Below are 24,460 nucleotides of genomic sequence, written 5' to 3' on the forward strand. Positions count from 1 at the left end.
GAAGCCCAGGGGAGCAGGAAGTTGTCCGTCTGTGAGCCTAGTGGTTCTCTTCCCTGTACTGAGTCATCTTTCGGTGGGGCACCAGGGGACCACACCTGTCTGAACTTCAGAGGCATATGGAAAACCCCAGCAGCCAGGATTCTTGAGAGCTTTTACCTTGGGTAATCCCTCTTACCAAGACCTTTCCCCTTTGGCCTTTCCAGCTGCAACATTTTTAGATCCCCTTCTTTCTCAAGGGGTAATCCATACAGAGCAAGGGGGCCCCCAGGCTCACTAATTCAGTATGGCTGCATAATCCCCACAAAGCTTTTCTGTGAAAATAGAGCCCTAAATATATTGCTAATTTAACAATAGCTAATATTGCATGCTCACTTATGTGTCTAAGTACTATATTGATTTTCACAACAGCAGGAAATACTGTTGTTATCCACATTGACAAATGAGAAAATGTGGGCTTAGACAAGTAATATGCTCACGGTCCCTAAGTATCTATTATATGACAACATTTAGGACAGAGAGAGGAAACCACTCTATCTGCCACAATCTGTTTTCATGGAGTCAGAGAACATAAAATATGGAAAAGATTTCGGAGATACCTGGGAGCAACCCAGGTATCTAAACCCCAAGAGGGCTTAGAGTGTACGTGCGCACGTTCCGCATTAAAAATCACACAGGAACCCCTAATCCCCCACGTCTTGTACCTCTCCTATAACACATCCTCCTCCTCCCCTCCCAGAAGAAACACTGTTTTGACTTTTCCTTAATCATTCTTTTGCTTTTCAATTCTCCATACACATTATTCCCATTTTCTTCTCTTCCTGTTACCATTTTTACTGAAATAACAACGGAAAGAGGGAAAACAAAGGAAGCAGAGAGGAGGGGGTAGGAGAGGAGGAGAAAGGAGAGTGAGAGGAGGAGGGAGGAAGAGAGAGAGAACCATCTATCAACTCAAGAGAAGCTGGATAACTCAATTTGCTAGAGCCCTAGGTAGGGCTTCAAAATGTCTGAAAGCAAGCCAAATCCCTAACGTGACACTGGGCCAGTCTCGCCTATTGGCTCGGGGCTTCAATTTCCCCACCTGTGAAACCATTAATTCACCAGCCACCAGGCCACTCAAAAGCCTCAGGGCCCTCACCAAAGGCCACCCGGGGCCCTCTCGAGCGCCATCGTCGTGCCAACAACAAACATGGCGACTGAGCGTGACGTCGACTTCTATCGCCTCCGCCCCACCCCCACCCCCCGGGGGTGGCGACTCTCAATGACGGCGGCGGGCGGGGGCGCATGCGCGGCGGCGGGGCCCGGCCCGCGGCTGCGGCGGCGGCGGCGGCGGCGGCGGCGGCGAAGGGGCTATCTGCCCTCAGTTGCCCAGTTGCGGCGGCCGCGGCGGGATGGTGTAGCTGGCCTTTTGGCCAGGCGGCGGGGCGCGGGCCGGGGCGAGGAGGCCGAAACGGCCGACGCCACCTGACGGGGCTCGGGTGCAGCGGCAGCACGCTGAGGGGGCGTCGCCGCCGCCGGCCCCCGGCGCCGCCGCGGGAGGCCGCGCCCGCCATGGCGGCCCGGGCCGTGCTGGACGAGTTCACGGCGCCGGCCGAGAAGGCGGCGCTGCTGGAGAGGAGCCGCGGCCGCATCGAGGGCCTGTTCGGCGTGAGCCTGGCCGTGCTCGGCGCGCTTGGAGCTGAGGAACCCCTGCCCGCGCGCATCTGGCTGCAGCTTCGCGGGGCGCAGGAGGCGGTGCACAGCGCCAAGGTAAGTCCGGCCGCCGCCCCCGCGAGATCGCTTTCTCCGGCCCGGCCCCCTGCCGCGCGCGCGCGGCCTTGTGTTAATCGGGGGTCCCCTGGGCGCCCCCCCCTTCCCCGCGCGACCGCATCCAGGCGCGGTGGTGAGAGCGCCGTTCCGAGCCTCGGCTTTCGAACCATGTGACCTTGGCTAGCGGTTTCATCCCCGGCGCCTCAGTTTCCCCGTGTGTAAAGTGGCGTTGACGAAAGCACCTGTCTCGGAGGGCTGTGGCGAGGATTCGCCTAGGTGTTGTGCAGAGGCTGACCCGGAGTGAAGGCGTCGAGAGTGTTGCCTGTTGTTATCTCTCCCCCGCCTCCCAGCCCGCGGGCTGGTGCGTAGGGCCTGCTGGCTGGGCGCGCGACCTCCGGGCCCACCATCTCAGCCAGTCTTTTCCCAGGCCTCCGCTACAGGGATTCTGACCCTTCGAGGGATGTCAGTCTCTCTGAGAATCTGACACAACCTTCGTAGTAGTGCAGTATTCAGAGAACATCAAGCAGAGAAGGGAATGTTTAATAATGGTGCTAAAAATAGCATTATTACTCGTATTGATTTTGTGTACCACTCACGTTTATCGAATGGTTATAGCACATCAGACGTTATGTGCAATACTTCAGGATTATCAGTTTCAATCCTTAAAAAAAAAAAAAAAATCCAGTGAGGTAGATTTTATTATCTTCCTGTCTGTAACAGCTGGGGAAACTGAAACTTTCGGAGAGGTGACTCACCTTCTCTCTAAATCAGCATTTCAGACTTGTACCTACTTAAGACATCTTCAGCTACTCCCTTCCCTCCGCAAGCCAAAATAACTGCAAGAGTACATCCTCCCCTCACCCTCACCCCACCCCCACCAGCCAAGTTTCTCCAGTTTTTCCCATCAAGTAAGTGGGAGAGTCACAACTCAGACAGAGGCAGTTTCCAGAGACCTTGTTCTTGATACCTATCTTCAAAATGATGAGCAGTGGGGGTGGGGGGATCCTTTGTTGGCCTCCTACTTCAGAAATTTCACAGTGCCCTTGAAGAATCTGATTAGCTGTAACTCTTGACTTTTCTTAGCTTAGAAAAAAAAAAAAAACCTGCTTGTTTGCTTTTAATGTGTTTAGAGAAGATAGGACATTTAACTGTATGATTCTTCTCCAAGCTTAAAGCAGTGCAGATGTTGAATCAAGTTTACTTTCCTGTTCTTGATTTTTTTTTTTTTTTTTAAATTTCCTGATTTCAGACAGCTGGTCTTAACTTCTTCCCAGTCCTCTCCTGGTTTTCTCCTCCAGCCACCCAGTTTCTTCCCACTCGCCAGGGCTGAAAAGTTTGACATGACTAAGTCCTATAATGGCTTCTGAAGTTTCTTCCATGCATTCATTCCTTCTTTTTCCATTACTTTTGCAGCAATTAAGACCCTCTTTCTTCGTATGTGCCCTTTCTATTTCATTGCCTTCCCTCTTTCCCCACTACAACTTGCATGAGACGAATATCCTCCCACAAGAAGTCTCCTATTGCCCAGCTCATTCACTCTAAAAACTTTTCTGATTTACAAAACACTTATTAATCCAAGCCCACTTTATTTTTGCAGTTTTCTGCATTAGCATCTCTCAGCTTAAAACTCAGCTGTAGTTTGACTAGTCTCACTGCTTTTATTGTGTACTCTGCCTGCTCCAAGTTCAGCTTCACTCATGGCTCACTGCAAAGTGTGGAAAGTGCTGCTTTTGCTCTGCAGAAAAAGCCTGCCAGACCCTCCCAGCTCCAGTCCTCTTGCCTGTCCCTACTGTGCAACTCAGCATAAGCTAATTGGAAAAGGTGTGTCTTACGTTATCTTGGTAGTATCACCTGCCTGTTTATCTTTGTTATGTGTGTTGTGCCTAATCCAACCTTCCCACTTGTAAGAAATCCGTCCCCCCCCCCCCCCCCTTGAGAGTTATGGTTAAGAGTTGAATGCCATACTCAAAGGCTTTGTTCTCATTAATTTGTTTTGGAGTTTGCTTTACCTTTTGAGAAGAGAAAACTTGATTTTTAAAAATTAACTTGATTTCTCAAAACTAAGAACAGGAGGGAATTCCCTGGCATTTCAGTGGTTAGCACTCTGGGTGTCCACTGCAGGCAGGGGGCATGGGTTCATTCCTTGCCAGGGAGCTAAGATCCTGCATGTTATGCAGTGCAGCCAAAAAAAAAAAATTAAGAATAGAACAAACTTCAGCATCTACAATATTTTAAGTTAAGCTGTGGAGGAAAAGATTTAGGGGAAGGAAGAGTCAGGGGAAGGACTTTTTACAGCTTTTTTAGCTGATATGTGTATGCGCTTAGTTATGTCTGTCTCTTTGTGACCGTATAGACTGTAGTCCACCAGGCTCCTCTGTCCATGGGATTCTCAAGGCAGTGTCAGACGAATGTATGCTCCTCGGTTCTTTGTCTCGTCACAACAAAGATTTGGAGTGACGGACATTAAGGCCCCCTAGGCGAGTCACAGCTCTTGGGTCTTGGATAGACCGTGTTATAGCTCTTAAATAAATCAGTGTTACAGCTCAGTGTTAGAGCTCTATTTTATTTAGATAACAGCAGGAAAATCCATCTTCAAGGCAAGAGGGCACGCCGATCCAAAGACGCGAAGAGAAGAGCACCCCATCGCGCGGGAGAGAGAAAGAGAGCGACAGCCCTTTGGCTCCTCTTTTTATGTGTTTTTTTCTTCCTCCGGGGCCTGACCTATGCAAATTGGGCTTAGTCAGGAGCGCTGTTGTACCTGAAGTCCTCACTCCCGTCCTGGGACCTTCCTTTGGTCCTCTGCTTTATTTTTGCGGGCTTTTCCCTTCCTTGTCTTTTAGCCACCACCATTTTGGACTCCTTTTCCCTATTCTAACTACCTAACAGCAAGAATACTGGAATAGGTTGCCATTTCCTTCTCCAGGGGCTTTTCCCGACCCAGGGATTGAACCCATGTCTCCTGCATCTCCTTGCATTTGTAAGCTAATTTTTTCCCACTGAGCCACCAGGGAAGTAGAGTCTGATTAACTGCAATTTTCTGGGTCTCATCAAGTGGTTCGTGTTGTTTTCCTGCTTTAAAAATGTTAATTCACTACTCTTCAGCAAATGCTTAGGTAGAGAAGAATGGAGGTTTAGTTAGGGCTCCATGGAGAGGTGAGGTGTGGCCTCTGGTAGAAAGTGATAATGTTCTGGGAAGTTTTTTTCATAAAGGCTCATGCTGTAGGAGTGACCACTTTTGTCAAAGGGGAATTTGTTGGAGGAAGTAGCACTTGAGCTGGTCTTTGAAGAACCAGGACATTCCCAGGTAGAAATGGTTGCATGCAAGGACCTAGAAGCCAGAAAAACATGGAGTGTTTGCGTAGAAAGTGTCAAGGTGCCCTGTGAGAGGTGAAGCCTCCAGGGACCCAAATGCAGGCCAGTTGGGTCTTATCAGTAGGGAGTCAGGGAGAATTTAGGGAAAGGAAGGATTTGCTTGAAACTCTGTATTTGAAGACAATTAAGACTCAACTGTGGAGGGAACATTGTTCCAATTTAGAACTGGACATGAATGGGTGAGGAGGTAGTCACTAGGGCTGGCAACTAAGTGTATATAGCGGCTGAGGGAGAGATTTGAAGCCCCAGTTCTGGAAGGATGGGTGGTGGATACATTGTTTGACCTGGAGTTGGTGGGATCAGCTTTCCCATACCTAAAAGAAAACTTCTTTGCCAAGAAGTATGTTAGGTTGCCTCTTGACCTCAAGGAACCCACAGCCTAATAAGCCTGATATGGGAGAGAAAGTTGGAAACAACATTATTAAAGAGTTGATGTGCAGTGTGTTGCATTAATAGGGGAAAGGAAGAGTTGCCCTGCCCGAGAGGGTGTACAGCCGTCAGATTTACATTTCTAAACATTGCCTGCATAGTCATTGTTTATACCGCTTGGTTTATGCCGCTTAGTACTACTTGCTGGTTAATGATATGATTACAGAAATTGGGGATAAGTGTTTAGCAACTTTTATAGCAATGTGACATTACTACAGGGGCTAGAGAAGCAGTATCTGAAAGTGAGAGGGAAACTAGAAGGGGGCATTGTGCATAAGGGACCAGTGGGAGGGGACTGAAGTCCTAGGTGGCAGACATCATGGAAACAAAGGAGATTGACTTTCAGAGAGGAAGTGGAGGCAGTGATATGAGCTGCCCAATTTACAAAGAAATCAAAGATGCAAAGCAAGGGTGGGATCCTTGGAGTCTGGCATTGGTGGGGAGATATGAGGCTGAAGAGATCTCAGCTCCTGAGAGTGCAAAGAGTTAGATCCTTACTTTAGATCAAAGAGCCCCTGGGACCAGGTGAGGCGACTGCATGGGGAAGTGGCTGCTTGGTAGGAAGGAACTGGTGAACCAGGGTGCTCGTGCACAGCGTGGGCCTGATGTCTGATCTTCTCACCCAAAGGAAGCCAGACGTCTGCATTTCATAATGGGAAATCTGTTACAAGAGACACCTAATTTATGTTTTGAAAACCATGCATGCTGTGAATTATAGCTCAATAAAAGTACTACACCATTATATTTTTAAAGTACATATTCTGAAAAAAATAAAAATAAAAATCATGCATACTAAACAGAACATGTCAGTGGACGAGGTTCAGCTTTTGGATTACATTTTTAGGACCTCTGCTTTAGATAGTCAGAGACAAGGTGAATGAAGATACACATCTTTTTCCACTTGGGGAAGAGGGCATTTGAAGGCCTATAGTACTGTCTTAGTAAAATAGGGTGCCAGTTTACTCCCAGAGAGGGAGGGTAAGAACTTAAAGACAGTGCAGTATGTCAGCATAGATGCAGTGGAACTGTTAGAAGTGCATTGGAAAGGAACAAAAAAAAGCACTGGAACTGAAGTAAGGACCAGGGAAGATTAGATGGTTTGAATTTATTCTATCACTTGATCTAGAAATTCTCAAGTAGTTGATGATTTCCATCACTCAGTATGTTAATGAAGCCAGCACATAAAGACTCCGAGAGTCTAAGGCGCAATTGAGGAAGACAAAATGGGTCCCAGGAAATGTTTCTGAATGGTCATCTAGGACAGTCCAAGAATATGTAAGACTTACCTTCTACTATCAGTGAACTAATAGCTTGAGAGATTCAGACCAGAGAGGAGGGAGGTGAAGGCAGAAAGGACATATAAAACTGTAAGAGTCAAGGAAGGGACAGGACCTTCGACTGTGTCCCCTCCTAGGCTCAGGGGATCCTGCAGGCAGAGGACAAGTTCAATCAGTGTTGAAGAGTTCTAGAGTTGACCGTTAGAGAGGCAGTTCAGAGATCAGAATCTTGGAATTCTGATCAGAGTATGGAAGATTTCTGAGGATGATTCTGAGGACCAAAGGCTGGTTCCTCAGTGGTCCTGGGTAAAGTGAAAGCATTCTTTTTAATTTAGAGAAAGAAATGAGAGGCTAAAGGATGATAGAGTGTGACATCTAGAGATAACGTAGTGCTGAGGTCACTGAGGTCCATAGCAGGGAGTTGGGTGCTCGAGTTAGTTCATGAGCTAGGAGCCTGTCCTGGAGGTTAACAAACGAGGACCGATTGGAAGTAAACAGCATGGCTGTTTGTTGTACTGCTTCTCCAGGAGCCTTTACGGTACTGAATTTGCTACCTACAGCTGCCCATCAGTTGGTGTTATTTCAGGCTTTACTTCATGGCAATGAATAGCCACCATGAAGCATAGCCAGTGACCTACCAAAACCGTCAATCTGGAGGACTTTTAAGGAGGATAATTTGGAGGACTTAACAATCTTAAACACTGAAATTATTACTCAGTATACCTGAGAAGTTGTGGTAGAGTAAACTTAACATCCAACCTGCTTTTAATTTGGGAGGAAAAAAAGAGAGGGTCTTATGAAGAGTTGGTGAATGTCTTTACTTGAGTTTTTGCTTACATACTTGTGGAGTAAGAGAGGAGAAAGATAAGGGTAAAGAAAATGCAATTCCGGTAGAAGTGGTGTATATTACTTCACTGACTTCAGAGGGTTAAAATGGACCCTGTGTTGTTTAATTTGCTTTTTTGTTAGAAGAATTTGGTATCTGGTTTCATGAACAGATTCTTGAACAGTAGATTTGTTCATGAAGGAAATAATCCATAAATGTAATAGTAGGTAGTGACAGTTTTTGTTTTAATTTTACCAGAAAAGAGGTTGGAGGCCTTTTTGCATTTCCTGGAATGATAATTTTTAACTGACTATGGTTGTGAAAATCATCTTCTTGAGAAAAAGTGATTTGTTCAGTCTCTTTTTAATGGTTAATATTTTGGGGTTATACCAGAATGTTGAAATAAGGGATACTCACACTGGTCGTACTAGGGTCAAAGTGATTGCTTATGCCTGTAGTTTCCTCTTCCCGATTTGTTTACCAGCTAGTATTGTAGGGTTTTAATTAAATCAGGGATATCTTGTTCTGTGTTGACTTTCTACTAAATTAATATAAATGTATGAAGTTAGAAATCTTGCATTTCAAAAACAATCATAGGGGTAAGATCCTTGCGGTAATTAATTAAAGATCTGCTTTTTAAAAAATCAGTTATGTCTTATGAAAACAACATAGGAAAATCCTTTTGTTTAAAGAAACCAGATTATTTCTTTTCTTTTGGCTGCACTGGGTCTTTGTCCCTTTGTGTGAGCTTTTCTCTAGTTGCAGTGAGTGGTGGCTTATCTTCATTGTCGTGGCGATGTTTCAGCTTCTCGCTGCGATGGCTTCTGCTGTGGAACACAGACTCTAGGTGCTTGCGCTTCGTTATTTGTGACTTGCTGGCTTAGTGGTGCATAGGTTTAGTTGCTTCTTGGCCTGTGGAATCTTCCCAGAGCAGGGATCGAACCTGTGTCCTCTGCCTTGGAGAAGATTCCTATCCACTGCACCACCAGGGAAGTCCAGAATAATTTCTTTTAATTGTTAATTAAGTTTGAGAGTCCCTTGGACTGCAAGGAGAAAGCAGATCAGTCCTGGGTGTTCATTGGAAGGACTGATGCTGAAGCTGAAACTCCAATACTTTGGCCACCTCATGTGAAGAGTTGACTCATTGGGAAAGACCCTGATGCTGTGAGGGATTGGGGGCAGGAGGAGAAGGGGACGACAGGAGGAGATGGCTGGATGACATCACTGACTCAATGGGCATGAGTTTGAGTAAACTCCGGGAGTTTGTGATGGACAGGGAGGCCTGGTATGCTGCGATTCATGGGATCACAAAGAGTCGGACACGATTGAGCGACTGAACTGAACTGAAGAGTTTCCTTTCAACTTAACTGAACTGAAGAGTTTCCTTTCAACTTAGAGAAAATTTTGTTCAGTTTTAGTGCTGACAGAATTAGTTACATTAATTACTGCTGACAGAATTAGTTACATTAATTAGTTACATTAGTGCTGACAGAATTAGAATTAGTTACATTAGTTACATAATTAATCCACACAGAGCTGTGTGGATTCACATTTGAATTTTCTGTGTAAAAGTCAGTTGTGATTATGGCACCTTTTCTTCGAAACTGCCTACCAGTCACCTGGGATCTATATCCATTCTTGAACCTAAATGTTTAGTTCACAATGTGTTTCATTATTAACCCTATTTTTAGGGTATTTTTAAAAATTAAGATAGTTTAGGTTAATGCTGATGATATTATCTCTTAATAGGCTGATAGATAGATCTAGATTTGGCTGAAGTGACAGAAATCTATACAAAATGGTTTAGTTTTCTTTCACTCAACAAGAAGTCTTAAGATGAACCACAGTTCACAGATGAGTAGTAGTTAGGAGCTGTCAGGCTCAAGGTCTCTGCAGTTCTTTCGGCCTTTCCCTTATGGTCACAAAATAACTGATGCCGCTCCAGCCACCACATCTCTGTTTCAAGAAGGAAGAAAGAAGACACAGTTGCTTTCAACCATATCCCAGCAGACTTTTCCTTATGTCTTGTTGACCAGGATGATGTCATATGGCCAATATGGAAAAGAAGCTAGGAAATGTTCAGTTTTAACTAGATTCATTACTGCCCTGAACAAAATCTAGATTCTGTTGTTAAAGAAGCAGAACATGGATATTGGTAGACAGTAGGAAGGACTGCTGCATCATGTCATCTACTTCTTAAAATATTCCCTGAACCCCCACTGTTTTTTTAGGTATGTTTTTGTGAATAGAAATTCTTTAAATGAGCACCCTAGTTTCTTTTTTTTTTTTTTAATGTCATTTCTAAAGATTCAAAGTGAGCACACATCAAACATTTATTTAACTCATCTGTGAGGTAACTAGCTGCATAGGAAAACTGGCTCAAGAAATACAAGATATGATCAGAGGTACTGAAAAAAGAATGTTGGAATAAGACTGCTAGACTGGATGCAAAACTTGTTCATATCATACAGGATAATTAAACCATAATTTTAGAAGTTATCTCAGAAATCATCTGTGTCTTCACTGGACAAAAATCTGCAAGTTAATATGTTCCTGCTTTTTTTCAATATAAAATAGTATGTCAAAAAAAATACATACACCTAGAGCATACATACATGGGCAAGCATTTTCCATAAAGAGCCAGATAATAAATTTTCAGACTTTGTGAACCAGACAGGGTCTCTGATCATATTTTTCTTTGTTTTTGCTTTTTACAACCCTTTAAAAGGTAGAAACAATTGTTTGGGCCTGTACAAAAAGTTTGAAGTCTGGATTTACACTGTCCAGTATGTGGCCATTACCACATTTGGCTGTTTAATGAAATTAAATATTCATTTCCTCAATGTATTTCAGGTGCTCAATGGCCATAATCAATTTGGACAGTGCAGATATAGAACATATGTCATTGCAGTAAGTTCTGTTAGATGGTGCTGCTCTAGCTATTAAATAACCCTTGGTTGGACAAAACTGCAAGATCGTTCTCTAGTACGGCATTGAAAGAGCTTGCAGCTATTCTTTTACCATAATTCCAGAGTTTCTGTAATTTGTGTTATTTGTACCCCTTTTAGTCATAAATAGCCTCAAGGATTACTCTTGATCACACACATGAATGCATGTACTTACAGACTAGCCTGATTGTATGTAGAGTATGGCAGGAAATATTAGCAACAACTAAGACTAGAGAATTATCCTCTCTGGAAATTTCATAAGGAACCTGAGGCTGCCTTTTCAGTAGTCGAGTACTTATCATTTGTTTTTGTTTTTAATTGCCTCTTTTGGCTCTTCTGTTTTAAAGCTAGGAAGCAAACCTCACCAAAAGAAAAAAAAGAACAAATCAAGAAAATTGTTTCTACATATTTCACCTGTAGCATTTATACATTTGGATGAATTCTCTCCTCAAGATTCCCAAAATATGCTAGAATTTCTGGCTTGCCAGGAAGGGATTTTTGTTTTTATATTGCATGTGTGCCACAGAGTAGGTATCAGAGCAGTTTTGGTTGGTTCCATACATGAACTACAATCCCTGTGTTTTAATGGTAACCTTGCCATACCTGATTAAATGAAATTTATTCTTAAATATGACCTTGTAGTTATGGCCTGGGTTGCATGATGGATTTGTCTAATTTTGCCCTAGAAAAAGGAAGGACAGATTCTTCACAGTCCTATGCAAATAACTACATTGCCATGAAAGGTGAGGAGATTCAGTAAAAGTGGACCAAGTTTCCTTTTTTATTTGACAGAGTTAATAAATGTTCGAAGTTTAAGAAATTCCGAGTACCCCAAAGAAAGGAATAGTTTTAGCATCCTTGTGAGGTGAAAGAGAACTCTTTGTGATTGATTGCCTGGTGACCTTTGCAAAACATCAAAGATAGTTTAGGTGTAGAAGACTTTCAGAGTGGCATACTACAAAGTAATAGTAAAGAACAAATTACTCAGACATTCAATAACATGGTTGAATCTCAGAAATATTATGCCAAGTGAAAACAGTCTTACACAAAGCAGTGCATACTAATTCTATATGTGTGACGTACTAGGCAAGGCAAGACTTAATTGTGTAATTATGGTGGGAAAAAAAATCAGACTAATTAGAGCAGAACAACTGGAAAAAGACATTATATACAGACTGGGTATTAGATGATACTTAGGAACTATTGTTCATTTTGTTGGGTACAATAATGACATTGTGCTTATATTGAAAAGAAAACATGTAGTGTGTGTGTTTAAACTATGCTTGGTTTCTCACTTGGAAATTAGCCATGTATCCAAAGAATGTCCATTAGGGAACCATTTACTGTTAGTCCAACCAGGATCTTTAAGTAAGGATATTGGAAATTATGCTTAAACTGACAAGTACTGAACAACATATAACATCTGATATATAAAAAAAAAGTTATAATTCAGTGTAGTTGAAGGTGTACATTTTTCTTCTGCATAATCAGTCTTTTCATGAAAGGAAAACCTTAAAGTAAAAAAAAAAAATCTTATGCATGCATTGTACTCTGCACTAGTAAAACCAGAGAAAGGACATCTGTTTTTAAGTTAGCATTAAAATGATCAAATCAGATAGATTTGTATAAGGGTTTTTTTGGCCATGCCGTGTGACCTGGATTGTCTTAGTTTTCTTCCAGGGACTGAACCCAGGCCACGGCAGTGAAAGCGCCCAGTCCTAATCAGTGGACCACCAGGGTTGGTTTTTATTACATGAATTTATATTCTAAAAACAAATGCCTTTGGAGTGTCAGCTTCTGTGCATTTTAGGTTGTTTTTGTCGTTAAGAACATTATAAGTTCAGATATTTAGTTTCTTTATTTTCTAGGAGTAATATAGATTTATGTGAAAGCTTGTTCTCTATAAACCAACTTGAACAGAAGTTCTTTAGGAAACTTTGTTATCTACTTTATTAATAACCCCTGGAGATAGGAATATATTTCGCATTCACACCATGAAGAAATAAATGCTTTCTCTCGTTTAGAGACACAGAAAGTTTTTAGCTTTGGTTCCCTAATCTTAGCCACAGGTCGAAATGTAATCCAAAAACACAAAACTGGTCCAGGTTTCATAAGGGCTATTCTGTCAATAGGCCTGCGACACGTTCTTGCACAAACAGAAGAACAGAAAAAGCTAAAACCAGATATTCTTAGTATCTCATGCCACAAAAAGTGGTTCCCTGTTACCTGCTGACAGGTTGCCACATGATCAGATTGTAAAATCAAATTCCTACAGACTATATTCATGTGTGAAACTGAATAGGTGGAAATGTCCAGGGGATAGTCTGCAGCCTAGCAGTATTAAAGGCTAGAGATGGACATTTGAAGTTACTGCCAGAGAAGTAAAAGTTATCTTTGGAACTTAAAAGAGCCTATTAGAGTATAATTGAGGGAGAGGACCAGGACAGAACCTTATAGAATATCTGCATCTAAGGTACAGTAGGGAAATGCAGCAAAGGATTTAGGGGGATAATCAAAAAGATAGGCTTTAGTTGTCATTCAGGAAAGTGGTTTCTGTTTGAATGGGGACAGAATCCAGATTTCAAGGGGTTGACAGGGAATGGGGTTTGGGATACTTTTTCAAAAAGTGTGAAGAGGAAAAGACAGAGTGGTTCTATGCATACGCAGTTGGGTTGAAGGAAGTGTTTTTTTAGGATCAAGGAGACCCACGCCAGTTTGTAGACAAAGGGACAGGGGTGGGTGGATGAAGGGGGAGTGATGAATCAAGGTCTGAGAAAATGGCATGGCTTTGAAGGAGAAAAAAGGAGAAGGGTTTGTGAAAGGTAGAATGTTTAGATGAAAGCAGAGAGGCAGTCAAAGGAATTCATACATTCCTGGCTCATTTATTAAGGGTAAGGAGAGAGACAGAAATGATGTTGGAGACCCAAAGAGCTTACTTGGATAAGAGTGAAGATTAAATTGCTCAGGAGAACTGAAAGTTTTGGAAGCTGTAGGATTTCAGAGACTTACAGTTGTAATGGGGGGTGAAGTCTAGGGTGGAGTGTGGCTCCTAGTACTGTCTCCAGAAGTACACTCAGTGAGCATTTGTGCTCCTCCTGGGGAAGAACTTGAAGGCATTTCAGAAATAAGATTGAGAAGAAAGATGGAACGGAAAGCAAATGTTGGAAATGCACTGGAAAAATGGTTAATATTCTCTAGCAATATTATTAATGTTGCTGGTCAGATAGAGACATGTTATCTTAACAGGTCAAAATGTTATGTTAACCTATTACAGATTTGTCAGTCAGTTCAGTTGTTCAGTCGTATCCTACTCTTTGTGACCCCATGGACTGCAGCACACCAGGCTTCCCTGTCCATCACCAATTCGTGGAGCTTGATTGAACTCATGCCCATCGAGCCAGTGATGCCATCCAGCCATCTCATCCTCTGACATCCCCTTCTCCTCCTGCCCTCAATCCCTCCCAGCATCAGAGTCTTCTCTAATGAGTCGGCTCTTCTCATCAGGTGGCCACAGTATTAGAGCCTCAGCTTCAGCATCAGTGCTTCTGATGAATATTCAGGACTGATTTCCTTTAGGATTGACTGGTTTGATCTCCTTGCAGTCTGAGGGACTCTCAAGTCTCCTCCAACACCACAGTTCAAAAGCATCAGTTCTTCAGTGCTAAGCTTTCTTTATGGTCCAACTCTCACATCCATACATGACTACTGGAAAAACCATAGCTTTGACTAGATGGACCTTTATTGGCAAGGGAATGTCTCTGCTTTTTAATATGCTGTCTAGGTTTGTCATAGCTTTTCTTTCAAGGAGCAAATGTCTTTTGATTTCATGGCTGCAGTCACCATCTGCAATGATTTTGGAGCCCAAGAAAATAAAGTCTGTCACTGTTTCCATTATTTCCTGTTATTTGCCATAAAGTAATGGGACTGGATGCCATGATCCTAGTTTTTTGAGTTGAGTTTTAAGGCAACTTTTTCACTCTCCCCTTTTGCTTTCATCAAGAGGCTCTTCAGTTCCTCTTCGCTTTCTGCCATAAAGGTGGTGTCATCTGCATATCTGAGGTTATTGATGTTTCTCCCGGCAATCTTGATTCCAGCTTGTGCTTCATCCAGCCCGACATTTTGCATGATGTACTCTGCATATAAGTTGAATAAGCAGGGTGACAGTATACAGTCTTGATGTACACCTTTCCCCAGTTTGGAACCAGTCATTGTTCCATGTCCAGTTCTAACTGTTGCTTCTGGACCTGCATACAGATTTCTCAGCAGGTAGGTAAAGTAGTCTTGTATTCCTGTCTCTTTAAGAATTTTCCACAGTTTGTTGTGATGCACACAGTGAGAAGCTTTGGCGTAGTCAATAAAGCAGAAGTAGATGTTTTTCTGGAACTATTTTGCTTTTTCAGTGATCCAGCAGATCAGTTTGGTCTCTGGCAGTTTGATCTCTGATTCCTCTGCCTTTTCTAAATCCAGCTTGAACATCTGAAAGTTCTCGGTTAACATACTGTTGAAGCCTCGCTCGGAGACTTGTGAGCATTACTTTGCTAGCATGTGAGATGAGTGCAGTTGTGTGGTAGTTTGAACATTCTTTGGCATTGACTTTCTTTGGGATTGGAATGAAAACTGACCTTTTCCAGTGCTGTGGCCACTGCTGAGTTTTCCAAATTTGCTGGCATACTGAGTGCAGCACTTTAACAGCATCATCTTCTACGACTTGAAATACCTCAGTTAAAATTCCATGTAGCTTTGTTCGTAGGGATGCTTCCTAAGGCCCACTTGACTTCGGACTCCGGGATATCTGGCTCTAGATGAGTGATCACACTGTCGTGGTTATCTGGGTCATTAAGATTTTTTTTGTATAGTTCTTCTGTGTATTCTTGCCAGCTTTTCTTAATATCTTCTGCTTCTGTTAGGTCCATACCATTTCTATCCTTTATTTTGCCCATCTTTGCATGAAATGTTCCCTTGGTATCTCTGCTTTTCCCATTCTATTATTTTCCTCTGTTTCTTTGCATTGATCACTCAGGAAGGCTTTCTTATCTCTCCTTGCTATTTTTTGGAACTCTGCATTCAGATGGGAATATCTTTCCTTTTCTCCTTTGCCTTTAGCTTCTCTTCTTTTCCCAGCTATTTGTAAGGCCTCCTCAGACAACCATTTTGCCTCTTTGCATTTATTTTTCTTGGGGTCTTGATCATTGCCTCCTGTACAGTGTCATGAACCTCTGTCCACAGTTCTTCAGGCACTCTGTCTTTCAGATCTAATGCCTTAAATCTATTTGTCACTTCCACTGTATAATCATAAGGGATTTGATTTAGGTCATACCTGGATGGTCTAGTGGTTTTCCCTGTTTTCTTCAGTTTAAGTCTGAATTTTGCAATAAGGAGTTTCTGATCTGAGCCACAGTCAACTCCTGGTCTTGTGTTTGCTGACTGTATAGGGCTTCTCCATCTTCGACTGCCAAGAATATAATCAATCTGATTGTGATATTGACCATCTGGTGGTGTCCATGTGTAGAGTCATCTCTTATGTTGTTGGAAGAAAGTGAAAGTCACTCAGTCGTGTCCGACTGTTTGTGACCCCATGGACTATACAGTCCATGGAATTCTCCAGGCCAGAGTGCTGAAATAGTTTGCCATTCTGTTCTCCAGCGGACCACGTTTTGTCAGAACTCTCCATCATGACCCATTACAGATTTGTAGGTATTTATATTAAATGTTTGTTTTCTGCAAGGCATTGTAATGCTTCTAATTTACATACTTTCTGTAGGACTCATGTGTCAATGTCTAAAAATATTAATCTTCCTCCTTTCTTCTCTCTTAGAGATATCACACAGCACCGTTTATGCAAGAGCATCCTGAGTTACAAGAAATCTTTAGAATCCTTAAGTGTACAGCCAAAGGAGAGAACTAGTGATCGGAACGATTTTAGAGCTCTGCCTGTAGTATATTAAAGCTCCATTGCCTGCATAGCTTCTCCTTCCTCATCGATGTGTGGTTGACTTGTGTATCTTCTGTTATGTTGTGCCAGGGCGTGGTTACTCTCCTGGCACCTGCCAGAGTGTGTCAGCTCTGCACTCAGGACAGACGATCCCATGTTGCTGTGTTTCTCAACCACTGTGTCTTCCTTATCTTTGCACCTGTGCTGTCAGTTATTTGCTGCTGCGTGCTCTGCAGGTAGCACCCTGCGCTGCTGCTTTTACACTTCTTTTCAGCTGCTTCAAACCATATGTGATTCGGGAGACAAGCTGATAAAGTCCTTCAAGTGTGTGCCCGTGATAAGAGATGGTAGCTGGTGAACAGTGGTGCCAAGAACCCTTTCCCCAGGACACACATACTCTGGAACAGCCACTTTGATCCTTTCTGTTTTTAGCTGTTGTGAGTAGCAGGGGTTGCCAGGAGCTTCTCTGATACATGCATTGTTATGCTCGAGTTAAGAAGAACTGACCTTGTAGAAAGTAGAATAATAGAAATCCATTTTGCCATATGCAAGGGAAGTTACTGTTGTATATATTATATACTCTCCTTCCCTCCCTTTTTTCCTTAAAAGCCTGAGTAAAGTAAAACAATATTAACACTACAGGATGGAAGAAAACAGTTTTTGACTAACACTGAAATGTTCAGATGCCAAGTAGAGTCAAATGCAAATGATGGCTGCTTGGATCCACAGAATCTTTCTTATCAATACAGCTGATGGCCAAACATCTAGAATGTAATAACACTGTATGCCTGTATACATTATTTTTTGCTCCGGAACTGGAGTATAAAAATCAGTTGTTGCTGCTTAGTAATTTCCCAAGAGTAAATTATTTATGAAAACAAATTGAATCTGAATCTCAAGGGATAATTACTCATTCCTCTTGGGGAACACTCAAACAAAAAGGAGTTTTGGGTAGATGAAGCTATAACATTGTTAGCTCCTAGCACAGTTCTTCCTCAAGCCTGTGCAGTTAGTCTTGCATTGATAGTTTGGTTATTTGGGGATAATGTCAGACAGCTCTGCTTGTACTGGGCATGTCTCTGCCAGTCTTCCTAGTGCTTACACAACAGGAGTTCTCCTGAGGCCCTCTATAATCTTGTCATACAGCATCAGAGCATGTTATACATCCACTTCAATTTTTTGAGTAAAATTAGGAAGAAGGGAGGGTAATAATATTTGCACGTGGGTGAAATAAATCAGATGTTACTGAGTTTTTATGGCAAAGAATGGCAGTCCCTCTGTTTCTTCTCCACCGCCAACTTCCTGAAGGCATGTCTTGTTTTTAGCTATTTGTCCTAATGTTTACCTAAATAGTTATGAATAATATAGTGCTATTTCTTATCAATATTGGACATTTTTCACTTCCTTTAAGAAAAATGATGAGGCAAAAACCAGATCCATTTGCTCAGTTGCTACGGTCTGAATATTTGTATCTCCTCAAAATTAATGAATGTTGAAATTCTAATGCCCACTGTGATGGTATTAGGAGTACGGGCTTTTGGTGGGTGATTGGGTCTCGAGGACAGAACCCCGTGGATGAGATGAATGCCCTGAGACAGTAGGCCTGAGAGAGTGCCACTGCCCAGTCGCCACGTGAGGACACGAAGTCCCCAGTCTGAGAGGGGGCCCTCACCTGACCATGGCGGCACCCTGATTTTGGACTTCCAGCCTTCTCCAGAACTGAGAGAAATAGACTTTCGTTGTTTATAAGCCACCCAGTGTGTGGTATTTGTTACAGCAGCTCAAACAGACTTAAGACGCCAACTTTTTTTTTCTTTTTTTCACTTAAAGCAAGTTTATATAATTATATGAATACTACTCATTGCAAGGGCAAGTTCTATATATGTTACATAATGTTCTCTTTCTGATTTAGCCTTTTTCCTAGGATTTTTATCTGTCCCTTTCTCGTCTATTTAGGAAATTTGCTTTAAGCGCGTCTCTAATAGTTTATAAATATCCCTTTATATCAACTATCCTTTGAGTCCCTTTTTCCAGGAGAACAGCCTAGGGCCCTCTTCCCTCCGCCAGTCAGCTGGTTGCTCATCTTACCTGCTGCACGGCTGTAATCTGTGGGCTTCTATTCTACTCTTGGATGGAATTTACTAATTACTTCATCTCCCGTATTTTTGGTGGCCTTCATCTTAACATAGTTTCTCAAGAAAAGAATCTCTAGGAGTAATTTTTTCAGCCTGTAGCATGCTAGAAATGTTTTTATTCTGCTTTATATTTGATATGTAATGTGGACATTATAGGTTGAAAATCATTTTTCCTTAGAATTTTGAATGCATTGCTAACCTTTTCCCCCTAATTTTCCAGAATTGCTCTTGAGAATTAGACGTTCTGATTGTCATTCTCTTATGTGTGTCCTGTTCCCACCCTGCACCCAGGATTTTTCTCTAGTGAACCTTTAAAAACTCACCATGTTTGGATAGTCTGTGGACCCTTTCAAAGTGGGATTTGGGTGCACTGGCTTCCAAACAAGACTTAATGTAATTTTTTGACTAATTATGCCTGAGGTCTTCTATATTTTAGTTCAGGGAAATGATTTGTGTTATTTCTTTATTAAGTGTCACTCTGTCTTTTTGGAATGCCAGTTATTCACCTCTAGGATATCCTTGATAGACCTTTAAAATTTGCTTTCTCTCATTTTTTCCTGATACTTTTGGAGTGTTCTCTTTCACTTTGCCTTTCAGTTCTTCTATTGACTTTTACTATTTTGACCATTATATTCTCTTTTAAAAACTTGGGCTATTTAATTGGGCTGCACTGGTCTCTGTGAGACACAGGCCCTGGAGTGCACAGACTCAGTAGTTGCAGCATGTGGGCTGCTAGACCACCAGGGAAATCCCTGGCCATCATATTCTTAATTTGCTAATGCTCTTATTCTGATAATTTTTCTTTTTTTTTTTTTAAACATTTGATTCCCGTTTTATGAATTCATTATCATCGTACCTCTGTTTGAAAGCACTAATTAAAATTTTGTTGAAGTTTTCTTTTCTACCCTGAATACCTAGTTTCCATCTATTTTGTGTTCTACTTTATGGGTTTCTGTCTTATATTTGCCATACTTTCTTCTGACAGGTTTTTTTCTTTTTTTGTTACTATTTCATATTAAATCTGAAAAGCCTATTGGAAGCTTTGTGTCTGGGCAGGATATGTTGATAGATGACCTTTATTTTAGATCAGTTAGAGAATCAGCCCTTGTTTAAGAGGGTATTTGTTTTAGAAGTCTGTTATCTGGAGAAGAAATTTCTCTCCAGGTTGGTTCACTGTTGCTGAGTGGATGTAACCAACTGTTTCTTATCCAGTAGCTGCATAGTAGTCTCAGCATATTTGACTCCTGTGAATTCAACCTTACTTATGCTGAATAGGCAATATCATTTACATATTAGCAGGCAGCAGGGAGCAACTCCAGTTCTGAGTAAGACTCCACCCTGCCACTCATACTGATACAGTGACAAAACTTGGACAAAATGCACTGAGCAGCTACTTGAGAACTCTGAAAAGTGAACAGCAGGCAGAGCGGGAAAGAAGACCATGGTTCACAGCACAACCAAACCGGTGGTGAGTTTACCAGTTTTACCCCTCCGTTATTCCTTAGCCTGGACTCAGCACAGCCTAACCTGGAAGCAGAAATGGGCACTAGGGCACAAAAAGAGCACCAGGAGAAGCCCTCCGGTTTTAACTCAAAAGGACAGAAAATGGACTATCTATGATAGAATGTGAAGACCTGTTTTTGTTTTTCTTCATTCCTTTGGATACCAGGTTCTGAACACCCATGATGGTGGCAGTAGCTTGCAGAAGCCAAAATTCTGAGGGGGGAGAACCTTTCCCTCTGATTGGTGGGGTTGTCGTCCTGAGAGGATAAGGCCAATCTTGTTGCTTTCTTTCCCTCTCTGTCCTATGGCTGGACCCAGGCACAGTTGCAGAAGTGCAACAAAATGGGGTAACCAAAGCCCCAGCTTTCTGACTGGAAGACTGAAGAGAGGAGCCCAGGGAACCAGAAAGCACTAGAAAGATGGCAGAGAGGGAGGAGCTCAGAAAAATGACCCCCTAATAGTTGTTTATGACCATCCAGGCTCATCCCCAAGCTACACGCATGCATGGATCTACTCCTTGTCAGCACAGCAAAGACTTTCAAGTACTGAACTAATAGGAAAACCACCAGCCAGGTCCCACATTGGCCACTGGGTACCACACCTGTGGGACAGATACAAATAGCACTGCAAAGGCTTTAAAAAATAAACTGATATTGGAACCACAGCTCACAGAAGACTGGGTACATCTTGTAGCCTGAATCTAACTAGATTGAATACTTGCTAGAACAGAAGTGCTGACTTTCATCACAGATTTATTTAAATGAGCCAGAACTCAGTATTGAAAATGGATACAATACAAAATTACTTGGCATATGAAGAACCACGAAAATGTCAGCTCTCATGAGAAAAGAGGAGAAGGCAATGGCACCCTACTCCAGTACTCTTGCCTGGAAAATCCCATGGATGGAGGAGCCTGGTAGGCTGCAGTCCATGGGGTCGCGAAAAGTCGGACACGACTGAGCGACTTCACTTTCATGCATTGGAGAAGGAAACAGCAACCCACTCCAGTATTCTTGACTGGAATCCCAGGGACGGGGAGCCTGGTAGGCTGCCATCTATGGGGTCGCACAAAGTCGGACATGACTGAAGTGACTTAGCAGCAGCAGCAGCATGAGAAAAGACAGAGGACATCAGTGACAAGATAATACAGGTGTTGAAATTATCTTAACAAAGAATTTAAAACATAGATTATAAAAATGCTTCAACAGGCTAATCACAAGTGCTCTTAAAGCTATTAGAAAAGTAGAAAGTTTCAGCAAAGAAGTAAAAGACACAAAGAAGAACCAAATGAAAAGGTTAGAACTAAAGGATACGATAACCTATAAATAGCACCTCTCTGAATGAACTTAGATTTTAAGTGGAGATGACAGAGGAGTTCAGTGAACTTTGTAATCTGAACAAGATGAGTAGAGGACAAAGTGTGGTTCTAAAAAAAATATTTGGAGAAATAATAGCTGAAGACTTCCCAAATTTGGCAGAAGATGTAAACATAATGACTGAAGAAGTTGTGAGTGCAAGCATAATAAACTCAAAGAATTCCACACCCAGACATGTCATAACCACACTGTTGAAAACTGAAGACATATTAAAATTCATAAAAGCATTGAGACAAGAAAGTTCAGGGAACAACTATAGTGAGTAAATGGTCAGAAACCATGGAGGCCAGAGCAGTAGCACATTATTATCTAAGTGGTGAAAGGAAAGGACCAAGAATTCTTTGTTCAGCGAAATTATTCTTTGAGAATGAAAGTAAAGTAAAGCATGATAAAGCTGGCTGATTCTTGGCTGAGGAAAAAACTAAAGAGAAATCATTGCCAGTAGCCTGCTACAAAAGAATTGCTAAAGGAAGCTTTTCAGACAGAAATTATAACACCGTATCTGGTAAATATAATAGATTACCGTTTCCTCTTGAGTTCTTTAAAGTGAATTAGTGGTTGAAAGTGAAATTTATGACATTGTCTGATAGGATTTCAACTTTAAACTTGTGTAATTTATGAGATAGCTATAACATACAAGAGAACAAGGAGGGTAGACCAAGGGTAAAGGAACTCATATGATGAGTTCCTGCAAGAGTTTAAGTTATGGAGGTGACAGAGTGATGGCATGGAGAAGTTAATGCTGTTAAAAGAAGATTTTGATTACTTACATTTTCCAAGAAAAGAGAGCATGCCTCCCCTTGCCAGGCCATCAGGTTTTTGGTGGTTGTTAGTGTTCAATCACTAAGCCATGTCTGACTCTTTGTGACTCCATGCAACTCCAGCATGCCAGGCTTCCCTGTTCTTCACCATCTCCTGGAGTTTGCTCAAACTCATGTCCATTGAGTCAATGATGCCATTTAACCATCTCATCCTCTGTCATCACCTTCTCCTCCTGCCTTCAGTCTTTCCCAGTATCAGGGTTTTTTATCCTATTGAGTCAGCTCTTCACATCAGGTGGCCAAAGTATTGGAGCTTCAGCTTCAGCATCAGACCTTCCAATGAGTATTTGGGATTGATTTCCTTTAGGATTGACGGGTTTGATCTCCTTGCAGTCCAAGGGACTATCAAGAGTCTTCTCCAACACCACAGTTCGAAAGCATCAATTTGTTGGCACTCAGCTTTTATGGTCCATCTCTCATATACATACATGGCTAGAGGAATAACCAAAGTATTGGCTATATGGACCTTAGTCAACAAAGTGATGTCTCTGCTTTTTAATACACTGTCTAGGTTTGTCATAGCTTTTCTTCCAAGGAGCAAGTATCTTTTAATTTCATTACTGCAGTGACCATTCTCACTGATTTTGGAGCCCAAGAAAATAAAATCCGTCACTGTTTCCACTTTTTCCCCATCTATTTGCCTGGAAATGATGGGACCGTGTGCCATGATCTTTGTTTTCTTGAATGTTAAGTTTTAAGCCAGCTTTTTCTACCCTCATCAAGAGACTCTTAGTTCCTCTTCACTTTCTGCCATTAGAGTGGTGTCGTCTATATCTGAGGTTGTTGATATTTCTCCTGGCAATCTTGATTCCAGCTTGTGAGCCATCCAGCCCAGCATTTCACTTGATGTACTCTGCATATAAGTTAAAGAAGCAGGATGACAATATACAGGAGACAGAATCCCAGGTGCCACAGTGGTAAAGAACCTGCCTACCAATGTAGGAGATGCAGGTTTGATCCCTGGGTCAAAAAGATCCCACTTCTGTGTTCTTGCCTGGGAAGTCCCATGAACAGAGGAACCTGGCAGGCTACAGCTCATGGAGTCAGCATCGGGTACGACCGAGCAGCTGAGCGCACATGCAGAAGCAGGAGTAAGGGCGAAGACAGAGCAGGGCAGGCTGTAGCAGTTAAGGTTGGCTAGTTGGGGTAACTCCTGCTGGCCTTGGGGTATAGGGGCCGCCTTGTTGTTTGGTACCTGACCTTGGATTGTTACAAGGTTTGGTATGTGAATTAGAAAAGGAAAATGGGCCTGTGTATGTGAAAGGGAAGCTCTAAGCAGTCTGCCCACAACTCCAGGGAATCAACTAACCCTGGCTGGAGGTGGGGGAATCTCTCCACATGTCTGAAAGGCCTCCCAAGATGTCAAAACATATAAATATATAGGAAATAGAAAACACAATAGTATGGGTGGTAAGACTTACACATTCTTCTTGAAATGATAGAATATTGATTTTAAGTGGACTGAAAATTAAGTGTATATTGTAGTTGATAGCATGACTATTATAAAAACTACATAAAGAGATACAGTAAAAAGAGTGCAATAAATTAAACTGTAATACTAAAAAATGCTTGTATAAGGCACAAGAAGTCCGGAGAGGGGAAAAGGAATTAAAAATAGAGAACAAGCTGAAAACAAAGTAATGGTAGGCTTAAATCCAAACTTACCAATAATTTCATTAAAATTAAATAGTCTAAACACATCAATTTAAAAAGAGATCATCAGAATGGATTTTAAAAGCAACCAAACTATATGGTGTCTTTAAGAAACTTGTTTTATTGATATAGGTGAGTTAAAATTAAAAGGAAGGGAAAATATACTGTGTAAACATTAATCAAAAGAAAACTAGAGTGGCAATATGCAGATAAAATATTCAGGCAAAATACCCTTCAGAGTGAAGAGTCAGTTCATTGAGAATACATAGCAATGCTAAATGTGTATATCCTAATAATATAACTGCAAAATAAAAATGAAAAACTGGTAGAACTGAAAGGAGAAATTGACATATTCACAGTTACAGTTGGAGGCTTCAACATGTTTTTCTTAACAAATCATAAAACCATTAGACAAAATCAGCAAGAATATAGGAGAACTCAA

The 24,460-nt window shown here is 41.9% G+C and overlaps 1 protein-coding gene across 1 annotated transcript in view; it reads left to right on the forward strand.

Moving 5' to 3' along the window:
• Window positions 1-1,295: 1,295 nt before the first annotated feature.
• The window catches only part of N4BP1 (NEDD4 binding protein 1), a 56,219-nt gene continuing 33,054 nt past the window's right edge, over window positions 1,296-24,460 (forward strand). Inside the window, exon 1 of the mRNA XM_020879397.2 lies at window positions 1,296-1,746. Within this exon, the coding sequence (XP_020735056.2) occupies window positions 1,549-1,746 (198 nt within the window). The 5' untranslated portion in view covers window positions 1,296-1,548. The remainder of the gene's footprint in view (window positions 1,747-24,460) is intronic.

The sequence above is a fragment of the Odocoileus virginianus genome, chromosome 20, assembly GCF_023699985.2.
Source record: "Odocoileus virginianus isolate 20LAN1187 ecotype Illinois chromosome 20, Ovbor_1.2, whole genome shotgun sequence".
NCBI classification, from domain to species: Eukaryota; Metazoa; Chordata; class Mammalia; order Artiodactyla; family Cervidae; genus Odocoileus; species Odocoileus virginianus.